General features: G+C 50.3%; 1 protein-coding gene across 1 annotated transcript in view; it reads right to left on the bottom strand.

The window, feature by feature from the left end:
• JAKMIP1 (janus kinase and microtubule interacting protein 1) overlaps positions 1-24,170 on the bottom strand; it is a 128,412-nt gene that overhangs the window by 68,841 nt on the left and 35,401 nt on the right. Inside the window, exon 2 of the mRNA XM_040237305.1 lies at positions 5,620-5,884. Coding sequence (XP_040093239.1) covers positions 5,620-5,748 — 129 coding nt within the window. The 5' untranslated portion in view covers positions 5,749-5,884. The remainder of the gene's footprint in view (positions 1-5,619; positions 5,885-24,170) is intronic.

The raw sequence follows: 24,170 nt of genomic DNA, 5'->3' as shown, positions 1-24,170 counted from the left end.
GCCCTGTGTCTGCCCCTGTGCACGCGCCGCTGCGTCGCCCCCTGGTGGCCAGCACAGGCCTCAGCACTCAGATGATTTTCCTCCACCGCCCTCTGAATTCGTAGGGTGCAGGTCAATTGTTCTGAAACCACTGTGTGTGCAGAGTGTAGAGTAACTAAGTGGGTGGTGGCGTCAGGCTCTCTGTGCTGGAGAGAGGACACCATAAGCAAGGGGAGGAGGCCAGAGGATCCAAGTGGTAGTGGATTAGGCTGGGGACGTCAGTAAGAACTCACCTATAACTTAATATACATTTAGAGGTTACATTAAGAAATAGCTTAGATACGTGTACATACACAGTTAGTATATATGCATACGCTTCCTTGCTCTTCTAGCTAAGCCCAGAAGTAATGGCATGCCAGCAGCGGTGAGCACCCCCAGGGCCCAGATCTTGGTTTCTTACACCATTTTCCAATAAAAGCGACCAGAGGGCCTTGGTGAGTGACTCTAGGAATGGGGCAGGGAACATCCAAAATGAACCAGGAGGACCTTACAAGACCAGAAAGTAGGGGTGTGCCTGAGAAGAAATTAACAAAGGCCACAGTGGCAGGGGTGTGTCAAAGGGACACAGGAGCCGCCTGGAAGAGATCCAGAGGCCAAAGGTGGAACGGTTTGAGCAAAATAAGGTATCAGGTTGACTAAAAAGTCCACTCGGTTTTAAGTGAAAATAAAATACATTTTTAATTTTCACCAAGAACTTCATTGAACGATGTATTCATTAACCAAACGAACATTTTGGCCAACCTAATAGTACTGGATGACAACCCAAAGTATAAAATCAAAGTTCGTAGTGATATAAAGGATTGAATAGATACATACAAAAAATACAAAAGAACACAAACAGAGAGCTCTGTGGCATGCAACACACAGGCCTGAGTCCTCCCCGGCCCGCAGGACTGACCCTGGTTTATGGCTCTCTGGTCCTCCTCCGTGACTGCCCAGCTCAGGCCACCTCCCTGCCCACTGCACCTCGGACACACAGACACCTTCCCACCTGCAGGCCTTTTCCTGAGCTGTTCCCTCTGCCTGGAGGGTTCCCGGCCAGGTCTCTGCAGGGCCTGCCCTCCCCCACCTGCAGCGCCCCTTTGTTGCCAACCACCTCCCAGAAGAGCCACCCCTACTCCAATCCCACTACTCTCCACTTGCTTCTCCAGCCTTACTTTCTTGACACTTTTCACTATGGCACAAATATCACATGTTAGTCTCCTGGCCTTTGCTCCCCACCTCCCCAACTAGACACCAGCTCAGGGAGAGGGTCTCCAGGGCAGCACAGTGTCTGGGACAGAGCATGGCACGTAGTGGATGCTCAATAACCAGCCATGGACTGAGCGAAAGAAAGAAGGATGATGGGCCTGGCGGCTTATGAATAATCAATGACAGCATCCACTCCCCAGGGGCTCCCGGCTCCTAGGCTTGCTGGTCCCTCTGCCTGGTGCCTTCCCTCCATTCCCCAGGAGGGTCTGGAAGCCGGAATGGGTCAGGGCCTCCTCTGGGTCCCTGGAGTGTGATTCCCTCCATCACCGCACAGACCACACCCCAGTTCCAACCCTCCCAGCATACCCACTAGGCCAGCCCCTGAAGGGCAGGATGGGGCCTGACTTGCTTCTGTAGCTGGATTAGTCCCTGACCCGGGGTAGATCAAGACCAGGATGGGCTGCTCACTGCAAGAATCACCAGCTGTTAAGTGATGGGCAGCAGCTAGAAGCTCCACGGCCCGTCTTGAGCCCATGTGCTGACCATTGTCCTCTCTGCCCCTACCCACCCCAGACTGTGGGCTTCAACAAGCCAGGGACTCTGCCTCCAGTGGCCTGGCACCCCAGGTGACACTGAGGAAGCCCCCAGGTGATGCTGGATACTTGGGATAGTGTGAATCCTGCTCCCTTTCTTACCAGCTAGCAAAATCCTTCAGAGCTGGCTCCACACCACCTCTGGAGAGAGAAAGCAAAGCTGTTTCAGGCCCCTCTGACCACTGCATGGTTTCCTAAAATCTCTGGGGCCACAAGCCAAGTACTGTCATCCACCTAGCTCCCTGAGCATCTTAGCACACAGCCTGTCTGTGAATGGGGTCATTTCTGAGTCATCTCCAAATGCCCCCCAGCCCTGGGGCACAGGCCCAGGGGGACTCGATGAACCAACAGGTGTGTTCCCCACAATCCTTGATTCTATGGGTTCCTCTGCTGAAGTAACAACACTGTAAATGCAGCATCAAAACTGGATATCACAAGATCACATAGAAGTAACAGTTATATGCAATTGCAAGGTTTATATGCATGTCTGTCCTGATAGCTCAGTTGGTAAAGAATCCACCTGCAATGCAGGAGACCCCGGTTCGATTCCTGGGTCCAGAAGACCCCCTGGAGAAGGGAAAGGCTACCTACTCCAGTATTCTGGCCCGGAGAATTCCATGGACTGTACAGTCCATGTGGTCACAAAGAGTCGGACACAACTGAGCGACTGTCACAGGTGTCATATCAGCCAGTAAACACATTGCTGAATTCTCCCAGAACAGAAACCCTCTCCGCACACCCTTGGAAAGGCCATGAGGTGGCTGGATTGAGAACACAGCAGCCAGGGCATGTGGTGGCAGGAGGTGCTGGGGACAGGGAGGCCCAGGCTGGGGTTCTCGTGCGCCAGGCTTCCAACCCCGTGCCAACACCTACGACCAGACTGTCCTGCTGTGATGGGCTGAATCATGTCCACCAAATTCCTGTGTGGTTGTTCTAACCAACCCCTCGCCACCCCTCCCTCCGCCAGAACATCAAAATGTGACTGTATTTGAAGACAGTCTTAAAAGAGGTCACCAAGTTAAATGACGTCATGAGGGTGGGGTCCTGATCCAATACAACTGGTGCCCTTATAAGAAGAGATTAGAACACAGACCCACACGGAGAAGACCATCTGAGGACGCAGGAAGAAGATGGCAGTCTATAAGCTGAGGAGAGAGGCCCCAGGAGGAAACCAACTCTGCCTGAACCCTGATCTCAGACTCCCAACCTCCAGGACTATTTGGAAATAAATGTGGTCGAAACCTCCGAGTCTGTGGTATTTTGTTTACGGAAACCCAGCCACCTCTCCTCCCTGACCATCAGTCTGCTCACCTTTAAAGTGGAGGAGAAGGGGGCTTCCCAGGTGGCTCAGCAGTAAAGAACCTGCTTGCCAATTCAGGAGATGTGGGTTTGATCCCTGAATCAGAAAGATCCCTTGGAGAAGGGAATGGCAACCCACTCCAGTATTCTTGCCTGGGAAATCCTGTGGCCAGAAAAGCCTGACAGGCTACAGTCCATGGGTTGCAAAAAATCAGACACGACTTAGCAACTAAAGGACAACAAAGTGGGGAGGGCCTCATCTAACCTCACAGGTCACTGCGAGGGTCAGGAGGCTCTCCATGGTACCTGGTGTGGCCTGCATAGCAGACACATAAGAAATGTCTGCCAACCCCTGAGTAACTACAACGTGACAGGCAGTGCCCGGGGCCCTGGATGTGACTCTTATTCATTCCTTAAACAACCCAGAGAGGCAGACACATCAGGTGTCCCCATTTAACAGATGAGGAAACTGAGGCATAAGGCTTGCCCCAAGACCTCAAGGCAGGTTAGGTGGTGGAGGTGGGATGGAGACCTGGTCAAATGACGCTGGTCCCACAGACACAGCTGCTGTTGCTCCTTCCTAGTCAGCTGCTCAGGCCCAGCTGGGCAGCGGATAACCCCGGGGGATCCTGGCAGGCGAATCCTTCCTGGGCTGGGCAGGGTGTGGACAGGCTGCACCGCCAGCAGCTGTGCTGAAAGACTGTGGCTGCACTGCACTGGAACTTGTGAGAGTCTGGGCACGGGAAGGGGCATACATGTCCCCAAGCTCCAGAAGCCCAGGCTTCATCACCCCAGCTCAGGGACTCTGCCTCTGTTCTCCATGCAGCCGTCTTGAGCTGGGCTCAGAGCCAAGGACCAAGCCCCAGCCCCCTCCCCACCCAGAAGCTGGACCGTGCTCAGCACTCCAGCTGCTGCCAGAGTCCCAGCTCTCAACCAGACACCTGCAGCTATTCCCGGAACAGGCCCTCCCCACCCTCAGGTCTGTGAGCAGAGCGGGAGGGGACCTGCGGGGCTGAGGGTACAACCTCCGTGTCCCCAGCCAGACAAGGTCCTCAGATGTGTCCCCCAGAAACAAGCCCAAATCCCATCCTCTTTCTCTTCTCACACAAGGGGCGGCTCCTCTCTGGGCTGGCAGAGCACCTCCCACCTTGCCTGCTTTTGCCCTCAAACCACCCAGGTCAGAACCACACCAGCATAAAGGACTGTGGCTGTGCAAGGAGGGCTTTCTTTGTTTCCATCACCTGAGATCTTTCAGTTCAGGTCAATTCAGTCCCTCAGTCGTGTCCGACTCTTTGCAGCCTCATGGACTGCAGCATGCCAGGCTTCCCTGTCCATCACCAACTCATGTCCATGAGCTTACTCAAACTCATGTCCATCGAGTCGGCAATGCCATCAAACCATCTCATCCTCTGGCGTCCCCTTTTCCTCCCGCCTTCAATCTTTCCCAGCATCAGGGTCTTTTTCAATGAGTCAGTTCTCCCCATCAGGTGGCCAAAGTATTGGAGTTTCAGCTTCAGCATCCGTCCTTCCAATGAACAGTCAGGACTGATCTCCTTTAGGATGGACTGGTTGGATCTCCTTGCAGTCCAAGGGACTCTCAAGAGTCTTCTCCAACACCACAGATCAAAAGCATCAATTCTTCGGGACTCAGCTGTCTTTATAGACCTTTGGTAGTGGTTTAATCGCTAAGTTGTGTCTGACTCTTGCAACCCCATGGACTGTGGTCCGCCAGGCTCTTCTGTTCATGGCATTCTCCAGGCAAGAATACTGGAGTGGACTGCCATGCCCTCCTCCAGGGGATCTTCCCGACCCAGGAATCAAACCTGGGTCTCTTGCACCGCAGGCAAAGTCTTTACTGACAGCTACTATGAAAGCCCAAGATAACCTTAAATCGTTATGATACCATGTTACAGATGGGAAAATGGAGGTTCAGAGACTTCAGGTCACTTGTCTAAGACTGTGAAGTCAGTCAGGAGCCTAGGTGAGGTCTAAAGCCAGGTCTGCAAGATTAGAAAGCCCGGGCTGCTCCCACTGTCACTGTCTGCCCATCATGCCTGCCCTTTGACTGGCACCCAACTGGGTATTGCACTGACTGGCTCCAAAGCTCATACCTGCCTTACCAGAGCAAAGGCTCCCATCACAGAGCCAGGCTCCATACTGAGCCCTTCATGTATCTGTATTTACACCTTACTCCTGACCGTTGGCCCATCAGGTGGCCTTATTATGATCCCATCCTGCAGGCAAGGGGAGTTATGGTATGGAGAGTGAAGTAACTGGCCTGAGATCAGAGCCAAAGGTGGGAGATGGGACAGGATTTGCACCCACGTGGCCTCTGTACCAATGTTATACCCATTTTATTGAGGGGCAAGTTGAGGCTTGGAGAGTGGAAGTGCTCACTCTCACCCCAGCCCTGGGACACACCTTCCTGGGGCAGTCTGTCCACCAGGAATTCACAGCCCACCCCTCACCTGAGCCGGGAGACCGGCGCCCCTCCCACCTTGCTCTTTTCCTGCTGGAACTCGATCTGAATGCTGGTCAGCTTGGCCCGCAGCTCCTCGTTTGCCATCTGCACCGGGTCCAACTCCATCTCGGGCTTCTCGCCCTTGCTCCGGCCTTTCTTAGACATGCTTCCTCTCAAGTTGAGATGCTGAGATCTTGCGTTCACTCCCGCCAGCCAGCAGGCACCGCTCCCAGCTCCGCCGTGCTAACCAGTCTCGCAGGGCTCAGCTCCTCCTCCGTGTAAACCAGCATCACTTGGGATCCTGGGAGAAGAAGGAGGCCAGGTCAGCAGAGGCAGTGGGGGCAGGCCAGCATTCACCGAGGCTTCCCTCCCAGAGCTTGCACTGCTAACCCAAGGATGCTCTGCCATTCAAAACTGACCGAGCACTTCTCCAGCTAGGGCTGCACCAGAATCACCTGGGGGCTTATTCTGGTCCTAGGATCACCCCCAGAAGCCGATTTGCATGTCTCCCATGCTCCCAGGTGGAGGTTCCCTGTGACCACTCCTCACTGAGTAGCTCTATCTGGTCCAGTCCTGGCCTCGTCAACATGAGACTATGCCACCTAAGCAACTGTAAGCCTTGGTCTGCAAATGTCACTGAGCCTCAGTCACCAGATGCCATTTCCTAAGGCAGGACACTAGGGGGGGTCCCATGGTATCAAGGTACAGCCCACCTGGTATCACAGTGTGCTCCAAAAGCACAAAGCCGGAGCAGGGATAAGGACCGCACTCTGAAAACTGGGCTTTCAGACTCCTTTATGGAGTCTAACCTTTATGGTTAGCGGTTCCCTCCACACTCTCAGGACTAGCCCAGCACTGGTTGCCTAGAACAGCCAGCTCTGGGCCCAGCGGAGGTGCCCAAGCCAGCCTGGGGCAAGACAGTACAAGCTCCCAGCTCCCAGCGCTGTGCCCAGCCAACCCCAGGCTGCTTTGCGCTGTGAGCCTGACTCTGGGCTCCCTGCCCCTCGCTCTGCCTTGTTACTGCTTTCCATGTGACAAATGGGCATTCACTTACTTCCTGTCTATTTCCCCTACACCGGGATATGAGTTTCAAGTAAGCAGGGCCTACATCTGTTTGGTTCTCTCGGTGTTCTCCACACTTAGCACAGAGCCCAGCATGCAAGAGGCACCCCATCAGCACTTGCTGAGTGAATGAGAGAATGAATGAGTGACCACAGAAGGCACCTATTATGTGCCGAATCCTGTGATGAGAGAAGGGAAGCGTATCATCCTTGTAGGACCTGGAGAGGTAGGTGGTTATCAGACCCATCACAGAGATGAGACAAGTGAGTTGCACAGAAGCTAAGTAAGCTACCTAAGGCCACACAGCTAGTAAGTGGAAAAGAAAGTTTAGTCACTCAGTCGTGTCTGACTCTTTGCAACCCCATGGACTGTAGCCTACTAGGCCCCTCCGTCCATGGCATTTTCCAGGCAAGAGTACTGGAGTGGGTTGCCATTTCCTTCTCCAGGGGATCTTCCTCATCCAGGGATCATACCCGGGTCTTCCACATTGTAGGCAGACGCTTTATTGTCTGAGCCACCAGGGAAGTCTTGGGAGAAAATGGAGAGAGGAAAACAAGAGAGCATTCCAAAGTGGTGGAAGACCAACCTTGGGAGGTCAGGGAGGAGATACGAAATCAGCAAGGAAAACAGTAAAGGAGAAGTCTGCAAACTGAAGGAGAAAAACAGAACCAGGAAAGCTAAGGAAAGAAAGTGTTTCTAGAAGAATTAAGGACCCGACAGGGGCTGCTCCTGAAAGGTGAAGAGGAAGACTGGAAAGTGGCCACTGGATTCAGCAACATGGGGTCCGTGGCCTGGGCAGGGCTGCTTGGTGGGGTGGGAGTTCGGAGGGGGCCAGGGGAAGTGTGGGACGGGGAGTGGGGCAGGGGTGTCTTGTCAATGCCAGTGGGTCTGGTGGGCCAGGGACGTGCAATGGCCATGAACTCCAGTCCAGCATGACCTGCTAGCCCTGGGGGCCCGGGATGTCCATCCAACTAGGAATCTGGGAAGGCAGTAATGGAGGCCAGTTACACTCGAACAGGAGACAGAACTGTCTCTCAGTGTGCCATGGCAGTTTATTTGGGGTAATCAACCTCCACTCCCCCTCCACCCCGGATCGATTCCAGAAAGGTACATTCTGTCTTCAGAGAAGGATGAACTCCATTTGCTCCAATTGGACTTATCAGAGCACAAACCATAATTCATTCCTGTCTCCTCTGACCTGCCTGCTCCTGTAACTGCACCACTTCTCAGAAGTCGGCCTCTGCTGTGTGTCTCCCCTACAGCCCAAGGAGCAGGAAGCACCTTCCAGATACCTCGGAAATGGGAGGTTGCTCCTCTGTTCCATCCTGTGGCCCCACAACACCCCTTCTAGGAATGCACTTAAGCTAAGCAGAGATTCGGTCTCTGGACGAACACTCGGATGTTCTTCCCAGCGACGAAACGCTCAGCCACAACAGACGGGTCAGGTAAATTACATCCAGGCGGTGAGAGCAAACCCCACAGGGAGAAAGGCCACCGTCGTAAAGAGTGAAAAAGGCAGCGTCAAAGGACAAATATGATTTGTGGTCGCAATTTTCTGAATTGTATTTGTTCATCTTTTGCATTTGATCACAACTATGTGTTGAGCAGCTGCCGGCGGCAGGCCCTGTGTTCTGGTGACACAGGGGTGAGGAGGAGATAGGCACACCTCCCAGGTGTTGGCAGGGACAGCTTAGTGACGATGTGCCAGCAGCTACTTTTTCTCTTTATACTCTTCCGAGTAAATTGAATTTTCTATTACTGTTTTACAGAAAAAAATGATGCCGTTTTTCTTAAAGGAAGGTGAAGTGAAAGTGAAAGTGAAGTGAAGCTCAGTCATGTCCGACTCTTTGCGACCCCATGGACTATGCAGTCCATGGAATTCTCCAGGCCGGAATACTAGAGGGGGTAGTCTTTCCCTGCTCCAGGGGATCTTCCCAACCCAGGGATCAAACTCAGGTCTCCCGCATCGCAGGCGGATTCTTTACCAGCTGAGCCACCAGGGACACCCAAGAAGACTGGAGTGGGTGGCCTATCCCTTCCGCAGTGGATCTGCCCGACCCAGGAATCTAACCGGGGTCTCCTGCATTGCAGGTGGATTCTTTACCAACTGCGCTATGAGGGAAGCCGCAAAGGAAGGTGAGTGAGCAAGTTTCAGGAAACTAGCTGCCTCTATCTGGGAAGGACAGGAGAAAGAAGCTGCTGTGGCCAGCTGCCCTCCAGGTGCAATGGGACGCAGTTCCAGCTCCACCTGACTCCACCTGACTCTCACAGCTGCCCAGAAGGGAAAGATGCTTCCCCAAGAGGAAAGGTCAAAAGCCACACCCTCAGGACACAGCTGACCATTCTGCAGGATGCCCTTGTCACCCCAGAAAAGGGCAAAGGGCCATCGTTTAGAATGAGGCAGACCTGGGACTGAATCACTGAACTTCTCTAAGAAGACCTGATTTTCACATTTATTTAATGGGACTCACGTGACTGACTTCATGAAAGTGAAAGTGTTAGTCACTCAGTCGTGTCTGACTCTTTGTGACCTGGCTCCTCTGTCCATGGGGATTCTCCAGGCAAGAATACTGGAGTGGGTTGCCATTCCCTTCTCCAGAGGATCTTTTTGACCCAGAGATCTAATCTGGGTCTCCTGCATTGGCAGGTGGATTCTTTACCATCTGAGTCACTGGTCCTGGGCAAATCCCTGAACTTCTCAAAGACTCGGTTTTCACATCTGTTTAAGGGGACCCACAGCACTCACTTCATAGGGACCAGAATTTGAAGTGCTGGCAAGGTGCCTGGCCCAGTGAAGATACTCACTAAACAAAACAAAGCTAAACCTATTAGGAAGAGCAATGCCAGCCTCCAGTTGTCTCCATGAAGGCCAAGGTGATCTGTGCTGGATCTGGGCACTGCTAGAAGCCATGGTATCAAGGCACAGCCCACCTAGTATCACACTGTCACAGCTTGCCAGTGGCCTGACAAATGGGAAGGCCGTTTTCCTTCCCAGCAGCCCCTCCCATGATCACTGAAGATGCTCGGGAAAAGGAAGGTTTCAGATGAGGCTCTGGGCCCAGGGAAGCAAAGCTCCTGCCCGAGGCAGCACAGCAGGCTGGACACAGGTAGCCAGACTGGACCACCACTCCGTGAGACCCTGGGATGGCAATCTGGCCATGGACAGCAGTGGGAACGGGAATGGAAACCCAGGAGTGTCTGGGGGTTGTGAGAACAGTGGCTATTAAGTCTCCGGGGCCAGTCCCAGTCACCACCTTTTTATCGGACCCTGGACTGGCTGGACCCAAGGCCCCCTGGGTCAGGCTTTCAGGACCCCAAGAGCAGAAGAGGCAAAGGGCAGAGACAGGAGGCCATGCCTGGGGATGACTCAGTTTCTTACCCCAACCATAGCACCCCTTGGAAAAGTATGTCATCTCATTAGAAGCTCAGCACACATTCCCCGCTTTACAGATGAGAAAACTGAGGCCGCAAAAGGGAAAGTCACAGAGACTCTCCTGTTTAGAAGCCATCTAAGGCTCAGGCCACCTCTGAAGAGAACCCTGACCCCTGAAGGGGTGCAAGCCTTTCAGGGTCTGAGTCACACCACACCCCCAACCCCACCACCTCTCCCGTAGCCACCTCACACTCCAGGCCCAATACACTCCCCAGCAGGCCGTGGTGATGCAGTTCTCTGACACAGAAAGCCAATTCCCCACCCCTTGTCACAGCCAACTCCCATTATGCCTCCTCCAGGAAGCCTCCCCAGATGCCCTCCACATTGGTCAGGTGCCTCTTCTGAGCTCCCCCTAAACTACAGGCTGAGGGCTGCCCTATGTCTTTGCTCATTTGTCAGCCCCACATGACAATCAGCCGCTCAAGGACAGGACTCGACTTCGAGCTTTGTCTGCTTCACCCTGTGCTCAGCCCAAAGTCTGAGCTCAGTATTTCCAGGACAAATAGACTCCAAGAAGCTAAGGCCAAGCCTACTGCTCTCGACACCCACCTTCAACATCTGCCAGGCCGGGGCCTCAATAAATGTTGAGTGTGATGTTGAATGGGACGCAAGAGGTGAAGGTACCCACGGTTCTGGGCCCAGTCAAACTTGGCCTTGTGTCAAGAACACACCCAAGGCCAGTCCGGCCCAAGGCTTAGAGTGCCACACAGTGTCACTATGATCAGCCAACAGGCAATGACTTCTGCAAAGGCCTTGACCCCCAGAAGCAACTGTGGGTCATGCTTCCACCTGAGACGAGCCTGGTGCCCACTCTGTGCCACGGCTTTTCATTTAGAGCTCACAGTGGCCTGCAGAGCCTGGCACAGCCCAGTCCTCACAGAGGAGCCCAAGAGTCTCAGCCAGGAGATGTGACTGCTCGATGCCACGCTGGGAAAGAGAGCGGAGCCAAGAAAGTACATTCCAGAAATCACACTAGCCCTGGGGGGCAATGGAGGACCAGATGGGGTCCCAGCCATCACACAAGTTTCTAGCCAAGGAGACAACCAGGGAAATGAACACATAAATAACCCTGGATTGTGACTGGTGCTAAAAAGAAAGAGGAACCAGGGTATTGGAACCTCTAACAAATATCCTTCAAGTCATCAGTGGAGAAGACAAGGGCTGCAAATGTGTCAGGCCTCCTGGGACCTGCAGATCACAGACCGGGCCAAGACCAGCTTTAGAATGTGCAGCCCAGTGTGAAATGGAAATGCAAGGGTCTGGGTTCAAAAGCTATTCGGACTTTCATGACGATGACACAGAGCATTAAACCAAGAGGTGGGCCCCCTGACGGCCTCTATGACCTCGCTGTATGCCGGTGACGCTGGCCCTGGAAGGAGTTTAAGCGTGACTCTGAGGGTGCTTGGTTGGGCAGCAGGTCCCAGGCAACATGGGTCAGCTTCTGGCTGATGAGGACTAGAGTAGGCTGAACAGTGGCCCCCAAAAGATATGTTTACATCCTATTCCTGGCAGCCGGGAACCTGCCCTGGTTTAGAAAAAGGGTCTCTGCAGATGTAATCAAGCTGAAGATCTCAAGATGAGAGCATCTAAGATTAGAGTGACCTTGACCTTGGACTTCTGACCTCCCAAACATGTAAGAAAGTAAACTGTTGTTTTAAGCCACTTCATTTGTGGGAATTCTTTATGGCAGCCACTGGAAAGCAATACATTGGGAAGGAGGGGGGAAAAAGCTCAGGGCACAATTTGTTTAATGACTTAATGACTTAAGATAACTTAGCTTCTTAACACTGAGCTGTGCCGCACCGGCTGCCTTTCACATCAATCATAAGCCAGCACACAACACCCTGCAGGCATCTCCCCTGTCCTTCCCTCCCTCATAGACTACCATCTCATGATTTACACACAAGGCTAGCAAGCTGAGGGGTCTGTCCACCCAGCTCAGAGCAGAAGGGAAACAAATTCGCTTCACTGTGCAGCGGAAACTAATACAACACTGTAAAGCAATTACATTCCAAAAAAAAAAAAAATTAAAGAGCAAGGACATTAGAAGGGCAAAACAACAGCAGAACACACCACACAACTGGCAGATGGTATTCTGCAAGAGGCAAACAGATAGGAAAATGAAAAGAGAGCAAAGATTTTTCTAGAGAGCAGAGTTTTTTGGCCACACCCTCCACCCCGCAAAAAATAGAGTAAATAATAATTCCTTTAACACTTAAAAAGTCTGCAAGGTCTAAAATATTAACATTCTGAGGACATCTCATCCTCCAGTTATAGCAAATTAATAAGGTGCTCATGCACACTGTCCACACTCCTTTCTTACTCAACATGAGTGTGAAATAGTGGAAGTTTCAAAAAATTATAAGAAGTGATAAGTAAAGTCAACCAAGTCAGGGCTGTCCTGACACATTTTTAGGGCTCAGGTGTGAAGGGCTGGAAGGGGCCCCCAGAACGAGAAGCAGGGCTTAGTCACTCAGCCCAGCCCTGCCACCAACCTCTGTCATTTCCTAGGCCAGACACACAGTGGAGCAGGCCACGCATCCAGTAGGTGGGGACTGGCATCACGGCTCCCTCCAGGGCAGACCGCCTGCAGCCAGGATTCCAGGGCCTCTGCGTCTCATCACACACCCCAGGAACCGGAGCTGGCGGGCCTCAGAAGTGATGACAGAACAGCCACCGGCCCCAGCAGTCCGGGAGCACCGGGCCGCCTGGGCCCTATTCTACAGCCTCTGGGTGGCGCTCAGCCTTCACCTTGGCCCCCAGGGCTCCTGACCCTCAAGTGTCTGGCCACCAAGCCTTGCTGTCCCCGGTTCTCAGAGGTGTACCCTCCTGCGATGGCTCTGGCCAGCCCTCACCCCTTCCTGGCTTCTCCTGTTTCCTGGCCTGCACACGGGCCCCCTCACCCAGGGGAGGGGTGACCCTCCCCTGCCACTCCCTGCTGACCACCTGCAGGGGACAGGGCCCACGGGCACAGAGGGCAGCCCTCCATGCAGCCTGGAGCCAGCGGGAGCCACTGTGGGCCACACCTGCCGTCCCCTCCAGTCCTCAGCACACGTCTCCCCCTGCCTGGCAGAGCCACCCCCGGCCACCTCCTAATTGTCCCCAGGACTCGACCCAGGCGAGGCCTCTTCCCTCTTTGGCCCTGCAGGCAAGGTTGGAATGTCCCTGCAGCCCAAGCCTCATCAGGATGACTCTCAGTCACCACCTGGACTAGGAGGCCAGCAGGGTTGGGGATCACCACAGGAGAACAGACCCATTCTACAGATGAGGAAGCTGAGGCCCAGACAGGTCAGAGTCACTGGGAGTGGGGGCCCAGTGGGGAGAGGAGAACTCATCACTCCTCCGACCCCACCAGGAGGTGAGCAGAGCTTGCCAGGTGCTTCAGAGGCTATGGGGTGGGTACCACCCACGTGGTCACCATGGGCACACTGAGGTGCCCTCAGCTTCCACAGCCCCACAGCTGGGGGCACCAGTGATGCCATTCATCACAGCAGCTGGGCACCCCACTCCCAGGCTGGCTGACCCTTCACATAGGACCCCCTCATTCCAGGGGCCACCAGAGCCAAGATTCCACCCCCCCAAGACTCTCCCTACACCCAGGGCCACCCACTCCCACCGAGCTGGGACTCTTGGCCCTTGCTACCAAGTCTCCCAGCTGTGAACTCTCCCACCACGGGTCCTGCATCAGGCTGACCTCCTTTGCTAGTCCAGGTTATACCTTTTGCATCCAAGGAACCTCTGAGGATCCCTCCAGCGACAGGCAGGGGTGGATTCTGTTAATGTTCTACATACATCATGCAAACACACACATACACCTCACAATGCACACTTTATACTGAAACACACACCCAACATACAGGCCACACATTTGTGCAAAGAAGCACGCACACTGCATACACACACACACGGCACACAAATACCACAATGCACACACTGTCCTGAAACACACGTGCAACGTACACATCACACACACACACCACAGAGGAGTGAGCACACACACACAAGCTAAGGGCTGAAGGCTTGTGTGTCTCCAGTGTTCACAGGTCTGATGTGATGGTATAGTAGGAAGGGGACCTTTCGGAAATCATTAGATCAGGAGAGTGGAGCCCTCATGAGGAGGATTAGCATCTTTATGAACAAATAAGGTAAACAAAGACGAGGCCAGTGGGCGGGGAACCTGGAGCCTGTCATTCCTCTGTAGGAATCCCCACATATGGCCTTCCAGCTTCTCTCCAAAGTCCTTCCAGGAACAGGAAGGCCCCCATGGGGTCATCTCCTCCCCAGGACAACCTTACTTTAGAAATCACTTAATTTTTCAAGCCACAAACACACAAACCAAAAGGGCCACCTTCTGCTGTGAGCGCCTCCAGCACCTGCAAGCCGCCCCAAAAGAGCCCAGTCCCCCGGATACACAGAAGGCTCTTTAGAGACTAAAGATGCCCGTCACACATCCCGCGTCGTCCTCTCCTCCAGGTGATGAGGCATAAGAAGAGCGAGTGCTGACTGATGGGAAAGGCGATCCTGCCAACCTGCACCCCTCATCAGGCGCTATGGTCAGCCTTTCACAGGACAAACCCACTGAAGTCTCCCAATGATTATGCTGCAGGTGCTATTATTACCCCATCTTGTGGATCTCTCTTGAGAGACGCTTGGATTGCAAGGAAATCCAACTAGTCCATCCTAAAGGAAATCAGTCTTGGGTGTTCATTGGAAGCACTGATGTTGAAGCTGAAACTCCAATACTTTGGCCACCTGATGCGAAGAGCTGACTCATTGGAAAAGACCCTGATGCTGGGAAAGATTGAGGGCAGGAGGAGAAGGGGACGACAGAGGATGAGATGGTTGGATGACAGCACCAACTCAATGGACATGAGTTTGAGTAAACTCCAGGAGCTGGTGATGGACAGGGAGGCCTGGAGTGCTGTGGTCCATGGGGTAGCAAAGAGTTGGACACGACTGAGCAACTGAACTGAACTGAACATATGGATGGAAAAACTGAGGCCCCAACACCCAAAGACAATTAAGTAAGTTGCCAGCAGTCGTTACAGTTAGAATAGAGGCAGGCAGATGTGGATGCCAGTCCCAGGTCAGTCCCTCTGGTCTGCAGTCCCTGACCTGAGTTCTGTTGGCCTCAGTTCCCCAATCTGTGATGCAGAGCCATTCTTCTCATTGTTGAGAAGGTCCTAAACAGTAGTTGCTCAATGAGTGGCATCTCTCTGTGGGGATGGGGCCAGCCAATGCCAGTTTCCTGTGGGTGTGTTTTTCCAAACATGTGGACATAGTGCTCCGTGTCCCTGAGCTGGGCACCACGGTTGGTGGGGTGGATGGAGCTCAGAGAAATGAAGGTGGAGGAGGGAGTGAAGGGAAGACTGGGGCCTGGAGTCTGTCCCCATGGCAGGGCACCTAGCTGGCAAATGGGCTTCTTCAAGTGGAGAGAAAAGAATGGATGTTCCCCATGGACAAAGCCCAGCTCCGGGGGACACACAGGCCATGGGGCCCCCCTCCCACCACTGACTTTGCTGCCTACCCTTCACGGGCAGCACCCAGACCCGTGGTGCCATCTGCCAGATTCCTTCTAGTGTTCTTGCTGTTCCCTGCACTGGCCACCTGCAGCCTGTGTGTTCAGTCGCTCGGTCATGTCCGACTGTTTGTGACCCGGTGGATTGTAGCCCACCAGGCTCCTCATTCCATGGAATTTTCTAGGCAAGAATCCTGGAGTGGGTTGTCATTTCCTTCTGCAGGGGATCTTCTCGATCCAGGGATCGAACCTGGGTCTCTTATGATCTCCTGGCATTGGCAGGCGGATTCTTTACCACTGTGCCACCTGCAGCCTGGTGGACTTCAAAACAGCCTCTCCAGTTCCCCTACTCCAGTCACCCACCCAGGGACACAAGGGGAAGCCTCCTGAAACAAAATCAGCCTGCTTTACACCTCTTTCCAAAACTTTGGCCACCTGATGCCAAAGAACTGAATCCTTGGAAAAGATCCTGATGTTGGGAAAGATTGAAGGCAGGAGGAGAAGGGAACGACAGAGGGTGAGATGGTTGGATGGCATCAGTGACTTGATGGACATGAGTTTGAGCAGGCTCTGGGAGTCGGTGATAGACAGGGAACCCTAGTGTGCTGCAGTCCATGGGGTCGCAAAGAGTCGGACACGACTGAGTGACTGAACTGAACAGAACTTTGCCTTTCTACCTAGAAAATAATCAAAACAACAACATTAATTATAACAACACCATGTCAACCTGCTGTGGTCCCACTGCCTCAAAGGAAAGTCTGAACATAGTGAGGGATGCCTTGCGAGGTTCCTGCCATCAGGCCCAACAGCCGCGTCTCCTTACGTCTCCTCCACATCTGCTTGCTCAGCTGGATTCTCAACTCCTGTGAGACCATCTTATTCTCTTGACTCTCCAGTACCAAGCAATGTGCCTGCCCAGAGAGGTGTTTGGTGACATCAGGACCACTTCTGGACATCTGCTGAACTGTGAAAGCATTACATACATTCCTTTCACATCTAGCCCAGGCATGGTTTCACAGCTACAAAGTTAAGGCAGGATATATCCTTCAAGGGATGCAGGGTTCCTGAGTGCTTGGTAAAAATAATCCCCCAAACATGAAGCCAAGCATCACCGGGTAAGAACTGACTTCTGTGTGGACAGAGAGGTGAGTGCCCATGATAGTGGGTTTGGCTCACTTGCCAGCTGAATCCACACCCCCCACTCCCATAGTCAGATATGGATCCCAGCAAAATCACAAGCTCACAGCATCAAGGACCTTGGTTTTGCCCTTGGGTAACCATGTTGGGTGCTGAGAATGGCTTGGCAGGTTGAACACGTCACTCCCTCATTTGCTCAGCACAAGCTCTCGGCGTGCCTCCTACATTCAGGCACTGTGCTGGGCATGGGACCACGATACTGAGTATCTGCCCTCCCCTCCCTGCCCTTGGGATGCTGACAGCCTCTCCAGCCCAAAGCTCCCTTCTCTCAGACCCCTTGACGCTTTCCATATCTCCATATGCCGAACAGGAGGAGACCTGTCCTTTATACCTTAAAACAGTCGAAAGACCGTTAGAGGGAAATTTCTCCAAGGACCACCACTCTTCAATCCCTAGAAGAGTAACGGGAGGTCAGAACGCCCCTTCCTTTTGATGGCAGCATCACCTGCCACTGTCACTTGTCATCGTCACCCCGGCCCCAGAATCAGCGTGATCACCTTATAAGTCAGGGTCATGGGAATGGTTGCAGCCTTCACAGCAAAGGACACCAACTTCGACAAGGACAGGAGGGCCGAGGAATCTTTGGACAGCCTCCGTCACCTGGTTCTAACATGTCCATCTTAATATGACCCAAAGAAGTAAAGTGCAGCCAAGTTCAGGGAAGGGAGGCCTTTCTGAATTTGGGAGACTCTGGAACAGCAAGATTCACGCTCAGGGACCCAGAGAGGGCATGTCTAAACTCGTGGGTGCCACCTCCCCAAAATACCAGAGAAAGTGAATAGTAAGGTAATACTGCAGTTATTCGTCCTGTGTCCACTTCGGCAAAGTCTTGCTGAAGGAAGAGGGTGGAAGGGGCGCTTCGCAGGAGGAAGGAAGGGAGAAAAGATGGGAAAAAAAGTATGAGGGGGGAAGGGAAGGAAGGAAGGAAGAGCACAGAAAAAACGGAATCAAACTTCCAGTTTCTGGTCTGGTGTCTAAGAAACTTGGGAGTCATCACTCTCATTCATATAACAAAGCTGAACAAATGGAAAATCAGTCACTTTTCTTGTACACATCAGAGAACTAAGATCATAGGGCAAATGGCTGTTAATGGGTAAACACAAAGAAAAACAACAAAACGGTAACCCAGGAATAGAGATCTTTGTGGGAACCAGTTCAGTTCCTTTTGCCAAATACTTCCTGTCCAGCTTTTAACAACAATAACAACAAAACGACAAGGTGGGCTAAAAGGCAAAAAAAAAAAGAGTTTGAAAAGACAGAACGAGCATCAGAACCAGACTAATATACGGCAGTGACGTTAGAACTGTCAGACTGAGGCTTTAAAATAATTCTGATCAATATGCTAAGGGCACTAATGGAAAAAGTAGAAAACATGCAAGACTAGATGGCTAATGTCAGCAGAGATGGAAATTCTAAAGAAGCAGCCAAAACTCTGGAGATCAAAAACACTGTAACAGAGATGAAGAATGCCTGTGATGGGCTCCTTAGTAGACAGGTCATGGCTCAGGAATCAGTGAGTTTGAAGATACATCAATACACTCTTTCCAAACTGAATGCAAATTTTTAAAAACACTGAAATAAACAGAATAGAATACCCTATAACTGTGGTATAATTACAAAAGGTATAGCATATGTATAATGGGGGAAGAGAGAAGGAGCAGAAGAAATATTTGAAGCAATAACGTCTGAGAATTTCTGAAAATTACTGATTCCAATCACAAATCTGAGAAGCTCAGAGAATACCAAACAGAATAAATGACCCAAAACCTACACCTAGGTATATCATAGTGAAGCGTAGAAAATCAAAGATAGAGAAAAACCTCGACAGAATCCAGAGGGAAAAATATAACATATATAGAGCGGAGCAAGGATTAGAATTAAATAGGAATACTTTATTATAAGGTACTCATACTACACATGAAGCAATATGGTGCCATTTGAAAGTAGACTTGGGTTGGTTATATATATGTACTACAAACTCGACGGAGACCACTAAAAAATAATTTTTTTAAAGAGGTGCAATTGACATACTAACAAAGGAAAGGAAAAAAAGTGGAAACATATATATACAATGCTCAATTAAAACCACAGAAAGCAGAGAGGGGAAGACAAAAACAGAAACAAACAGGGTCAAAAATAGAAAACAATAACAAATACAATAGACATTAATACAACCACATCAATAATCACTCCAAACATCAGTGGTCTAAGGGGCACAATATACAGCAAGGTGACTATGGCTAGCATAGTAAATAATATTGTGTTGCATACTTTAAAGTTGCTAATAGAATGGATCTTAAAGTTCTCATCACAAAAACAGAAATTTTTGTAAATTTTCCTGGTGACAGATGAAGACTAGATTTATTGTCATGATCAGTTTACAATATATATAAATATTGTATCATTTGTTGCCCACCTAAAGCTATTATAATGTTACATGCCAATTATATCTCAATAAAAAATAATCAATGGTCTAAGTACATCAATTAAAAGACAGAAACTGTTAGAAGGGCTCAAAATACAAGACCCAACTATGGGCTATCCACAAGGAAACACTGACCTTGTAGGGTTTGGATGCGAAAGCCAGTCAACTTCTACGCATTCATCGTCAACAAAAGGAAATGAAAGCTCAAATTGACACCCAGTGTTTATCTCTCAATGTTGCCACAATCTCCAAGCTACAACCAAAAAGGTACAACTCACCCCTTTTGAATTAAAGAAAGATCTTTGTAATACATTCAATAAGATTAAAATCATATTATAAAAATGATACTCAAGAAGCACATTATAAAATAACACGACCCAAAGGAATACCAGCAATCATAATGATGGTCTAAATTAAATCACAAAGACAAAGCCCATGCCAATTAGAATCGTGAAGTTACCTATTTAGGAATCTCAGCGTGTGCTCCTGAATATTTTATGAGAAAATCTCACCCCCAGCATCTCCCACCATAAATGGGATTGTAACCCGGCTCACAATTTCTTTGTAAGGCTTCAGTTCAGTTCAGTCGTTCAGTCATGTCTGACTCTTTGTGACCCCATGGACTGCAGCACACCAGGCTTCCTTGTCCATCACCAACTCCCGGAGCTTGCTCCAACTCATGTCCATTGAGTCGGTGATGCCATGCAACCATCTGTCGTCTTATGTAAGGCTTAGGAGACTCCTAAATACAAAGATGTTGTTTCCATATGAAAAAGCTTATTTATGTTTTGAGAGGGAGAGAGGGAGAGCAAGAGAGAGACGGGGCCAATGTTACACCCAACTCCTTAAAAAATGTATTGAAAGTCTACAAACAAATTAATCCTTGTATTTTGTAATCAGATTCACTTTCCCTTCTGAACTCTTGTTCTGTCCACGGGTCTCTTTTGCAACCATGATATAAATATTCAATATGGGTGGGGGAGGGGGTTAGTTTTATCAAGTTTCTTGCAGAGCTTAAAGCTCTGGGGCTAGAACCACATTCTCTGAGACCCTGGGACCTCTGGAAGTGGGGTCCCTGTATGCTCAGCAAATCCCCATTCACTTCCCTCCATTTTGCAGACTCCCCTACAACATGTGAGGGTCACATGACGGCCTGGTCAATGATGTGTGAGGAGCAATGATCTCTCTCCCTTCTGTGCGAAGGCACATAAGAGCCCATGTGTTTCCTCTTCTCTCTCTTCCTGCTGCACAGACCTCAGAAGTCACATGTAGAGATGGTGGCCTGACCAGATGGGGAGGGCTGGATCCCTGAATCACTGTTGGAGGAGAGCTCCAGTGGACCTGCCCCAGCACATGGGTGACCTAGAACTGACCTTTCAGGGTTCTTTTGTTACTGCAGCACAGCCTCATAAACCTCACTGATACTCTCCTCCTGAAATGCCCACCCCCCTCCTTTCCACCTGTCCTTCTTCAAAATTCAGCGGGGGCATCACCTCCCCCAGGGACTTTCCATGGATGCCACTTCCTACCCCCTTGAAAGGTAGGGGGCTTCCTCTTCACACCCACAGTCCCCTGGGCTTCTCTTCCTCACAGCCTTGACCACATTGCATTGGCACCGTCTTCACCATCAGACTAGGCACTCTGTGGCAGCGAGACCTTGGCGTTTGCCTTGGAGCAGCTGGCGAGTGCCTGTGAAAGAGATTGCATGTGCACACAGTTGACATTGCAGGGCCCTCCTTCAGGCATACCGCTTATGGCCCAGGGGTAGAAAGATAAATCTCATCCCCCCTCCTACCAGAACTTCAAGTCCAGCAGGGAAGGGGTGATGTGTCTATAAATGATCGCACCCCCAAACAGAAAACGATAATGAGGGACAAACCTCTGGGGAGACCCAGAGGCAAGAGACATGGCTTCCAGCTGGGGGTTGGGTGATGGAGGCGACGTCTTGAGCTAGCCCCGGCCAGACAGCAGGACCTGGGCAGAGGGAGATGAAAGATGCAGGCTCATCTGTTTGGAGTCTGGGGGCTCGGGCAGGGTGGCTCAGCCTCCTCGGGAACCCCTCCTCCCCATCCCCCAGCTGTGGGAGGTTGCCAGAGCTGACCCACCCCACTCCAGGGATTGGCACTTCCCAGATGCAGCCTGGCCCATCCTTAATAAAAATGCCATCATGAACAAAGCGCTATGCAGAGTGAAACACTCTAGTGCCCTTAATAATCACTGCATTAAAACCCTCACAAACCCTCCGGGAAGTCATTTATGGCCCCATTTTACATGGAAGAAGAGGATCTGAGACCCACAGCCTGCCAGGATTTGAATCCAAACATTTGACCGCCAAGTTGCTCCCCAAAGCACTGCCCAGTAGAACTGCTGGCTCCCACAAAAGTGCTTACAAATGTTTTCAAATCACCACCTAACATCTTGATAGAGACTGGTGTCTTGGGGATCAAGAAATAATGGGAGGGTGAGAATCGCATAGTGAATGGACCACTCTTTCAGCACTTATGGAAGTGTTCTGGCTTCCAGCAGGTACCTGTGAATCCATAGTTAAGTCTGTTTACACCCAAATAAACAGAATGGGTGAATTTAACTCAGATGAACATTATATCTACTACTGTGGGCAAGAACCCCTTACAAGAATGGAGTAGCCATGATAGTCAACATAAGAGTCCAAAATGCAGTACTTGGGTGCAGTCTCAAAAAAGACAGAATGATCTGTTTGTTTCCAAGGAAAACCACTCAATATCACAGTACTCCAAGTCTATGCCCCAACCAGTAATGCTGAAGAAGCTGAAGTTGAATAGTTCGATGAAGACCTACAAGACCTTCTAGAACCTACAACCAAAAAAGATGTCCTCTTCATTATAGGAGACTGGAATGCAAAAGTAGGAAGTCAAGAACTAACTACAGTAACAGGCAACTTTGGCCTTTGAGTACAAAACAAAGCAGGTCTAAGGCTAACAGGGTTTTGCCAAGAGAACGCACTGGTCATAGCAAACACCCCCTTCCAACAACACAAGAGAAGACTCTACACATGGACATCACCAGATGGTGAATACCAAAATGAGACTGATTATATTCTTTGCAGCCAAAAATGGAAAAGTCAGCAAAAACAAGACCAGGAGCTGACTGTGGCTCAGATCATGAACCCCTTATTGCCAAATTCAGATTAAATTGAAGAAAGTAGGGAAAACCACCAGACCATTCAGGTATGATCTAAGTCAAATCCCTTATGATTATACATGGAAGTGAGAAATAGATTCAAGGGATTAGATCTGATAGACGGAGTGCTTGAAGAACTATGGATGGAAGTTTGTGACATTGTACAGGAGGCAGGGATCAAGACCATCCCCGAGAAAAAGAAATGCAAAAAGGCAAGATGGTTGTCTGAGGAGGCCTTACAAATAGCTGAGAAAAGAAGAGAAGTGAAAGGCAAAGGAGAAAAGGAAAGATATACCCATTTGAAAGCAGAGTTCCCAAGAATAGCAACGAGAGATAAGAAAGCATCCTCAGCGATCAATGCAAAGAAATAGAGGAAATCAATAGAATGGGAAAGACTAGAGATCTCTTCAAGAAAATTAGAGATACCAAGGGAACATGTCATGCAAAGATGGGATCGATAAAGGACAGAAATGGTATGGACCTAACAGAAGCAGAAGATATTAAGAAGAGGTGGCAAGAATATACAGAAGAACTATACAAAAAAGATCTTCATGACCCAGATAACAATGGTGGTGTGATCACTCATCCTGGAATGTGAAGTCAAGTGGGCCTTAGGAATCATCACTACGAACAAAGCTAGAGGAGGTGATGGAATTCCAGTTGAGCTATTTCAAATCCTAAAAGATGATGCTGTGAAAGTGCTGCATTCAATATGCCAGCAAATCTGGAAAACTCAGCAGTGGCCACAGGGCTGGAAAAGGTCAGTTTTCATTTCAATCCCAAAGAAAGGCAATGCCAAAGAAAGTTCAAACTACCGGACAACTGCACCCATCTCACACACTAGCAAAGTAATGCTCAGAATTCTCCAACCCAGGTTTCAACAGTACATGAACCATGAACTTCTAGATGTTCAAGCTGGATTTAGAAAAGGCAGAGGAATCAGAGATCAAATTGCCAACATCTGCTGAATCATCGAAAAAGTTAGAGTGTTCCAGAAAAACATCTACTTTTGCTTTATTGACTACGCCAAAGCCTTTGACTGTGTGGAACACAATTAACTGTGGAAAACTCTTCAAGAGATGGGAAGACCAGACCACCTGACCGGCCTCCTGAGAAATCTCTATGCAGGTCAAGAAGTAACAGTTAGAACTGGACATGGAACAACAGACTGGTTCCAAATCAGGAAAAGAGTACATCAAGGCTGTATATTGTCACCCTACTTATTTAATTTATATGCAGAGTATATGAAATGCCGGGCTGGATGAAGCTTAAGCTGGAATCAAGATTGCAAGGAGAAATATCAATAACCTCAGATACGCAGATGATACCACTCTTATGGCAGAAAGCGAAGAACTTAAAAGCCTCTGATGAAAGTGAAAGAGGAGAGTGAAAAAGTTGGCTTAAAACTCAACATTCACAAAATGAATTCACAACATTCGCAAAAAGATCATGGCATCCAGTCCCATCACTTCACGGCAAATAGATGGGGAAACAATGGAAACAGTAAGGGACTTTATTTTGGGGACTCCAAAATCACTGCAGATGGTGACTGCAGCCAGGAAATTAAAAGACACTTGCTCTTTGGAAGAAAAGCTATGACAAACCTAGATAGCATATTAAAAAGCAGAGACATTACCAACAAGGGTCTGTCTAGTCAAAGCTAGGGTTTTTCCAGTAGTCATGTATGGATGTGAGAGCTGGACTATAAAGAAAGCTGAGCACTGAAGAATTGATGCTTTTGAACTCTGGTGTTGCAGAGGACTCTTGAGAGTCCCTTGGACTGCAAGGAGATC

Source organism: Oryx dammah, unplaced genomic scaffold (assembly GCF_014754425.2).
Source record: "Oryx dammah isolate SB20612 unplaced genomic scaffold, SCBI_Odam_1.1 HiC_scaffold_3, whole genome shotgun sequence".
NCBI classification, from domain to species: domain Eukaryota; kingdom Metazoa; phylum Chordata; class Mammalia; order Artiodactyla; family Bovidae; genus Oryx; species Oryx dammah.
The sequence above is the reverse complement of the archived record's forward strand: the minus strand, read 5'-3'. Positions and strand labels throughout refer to the sequence as shown.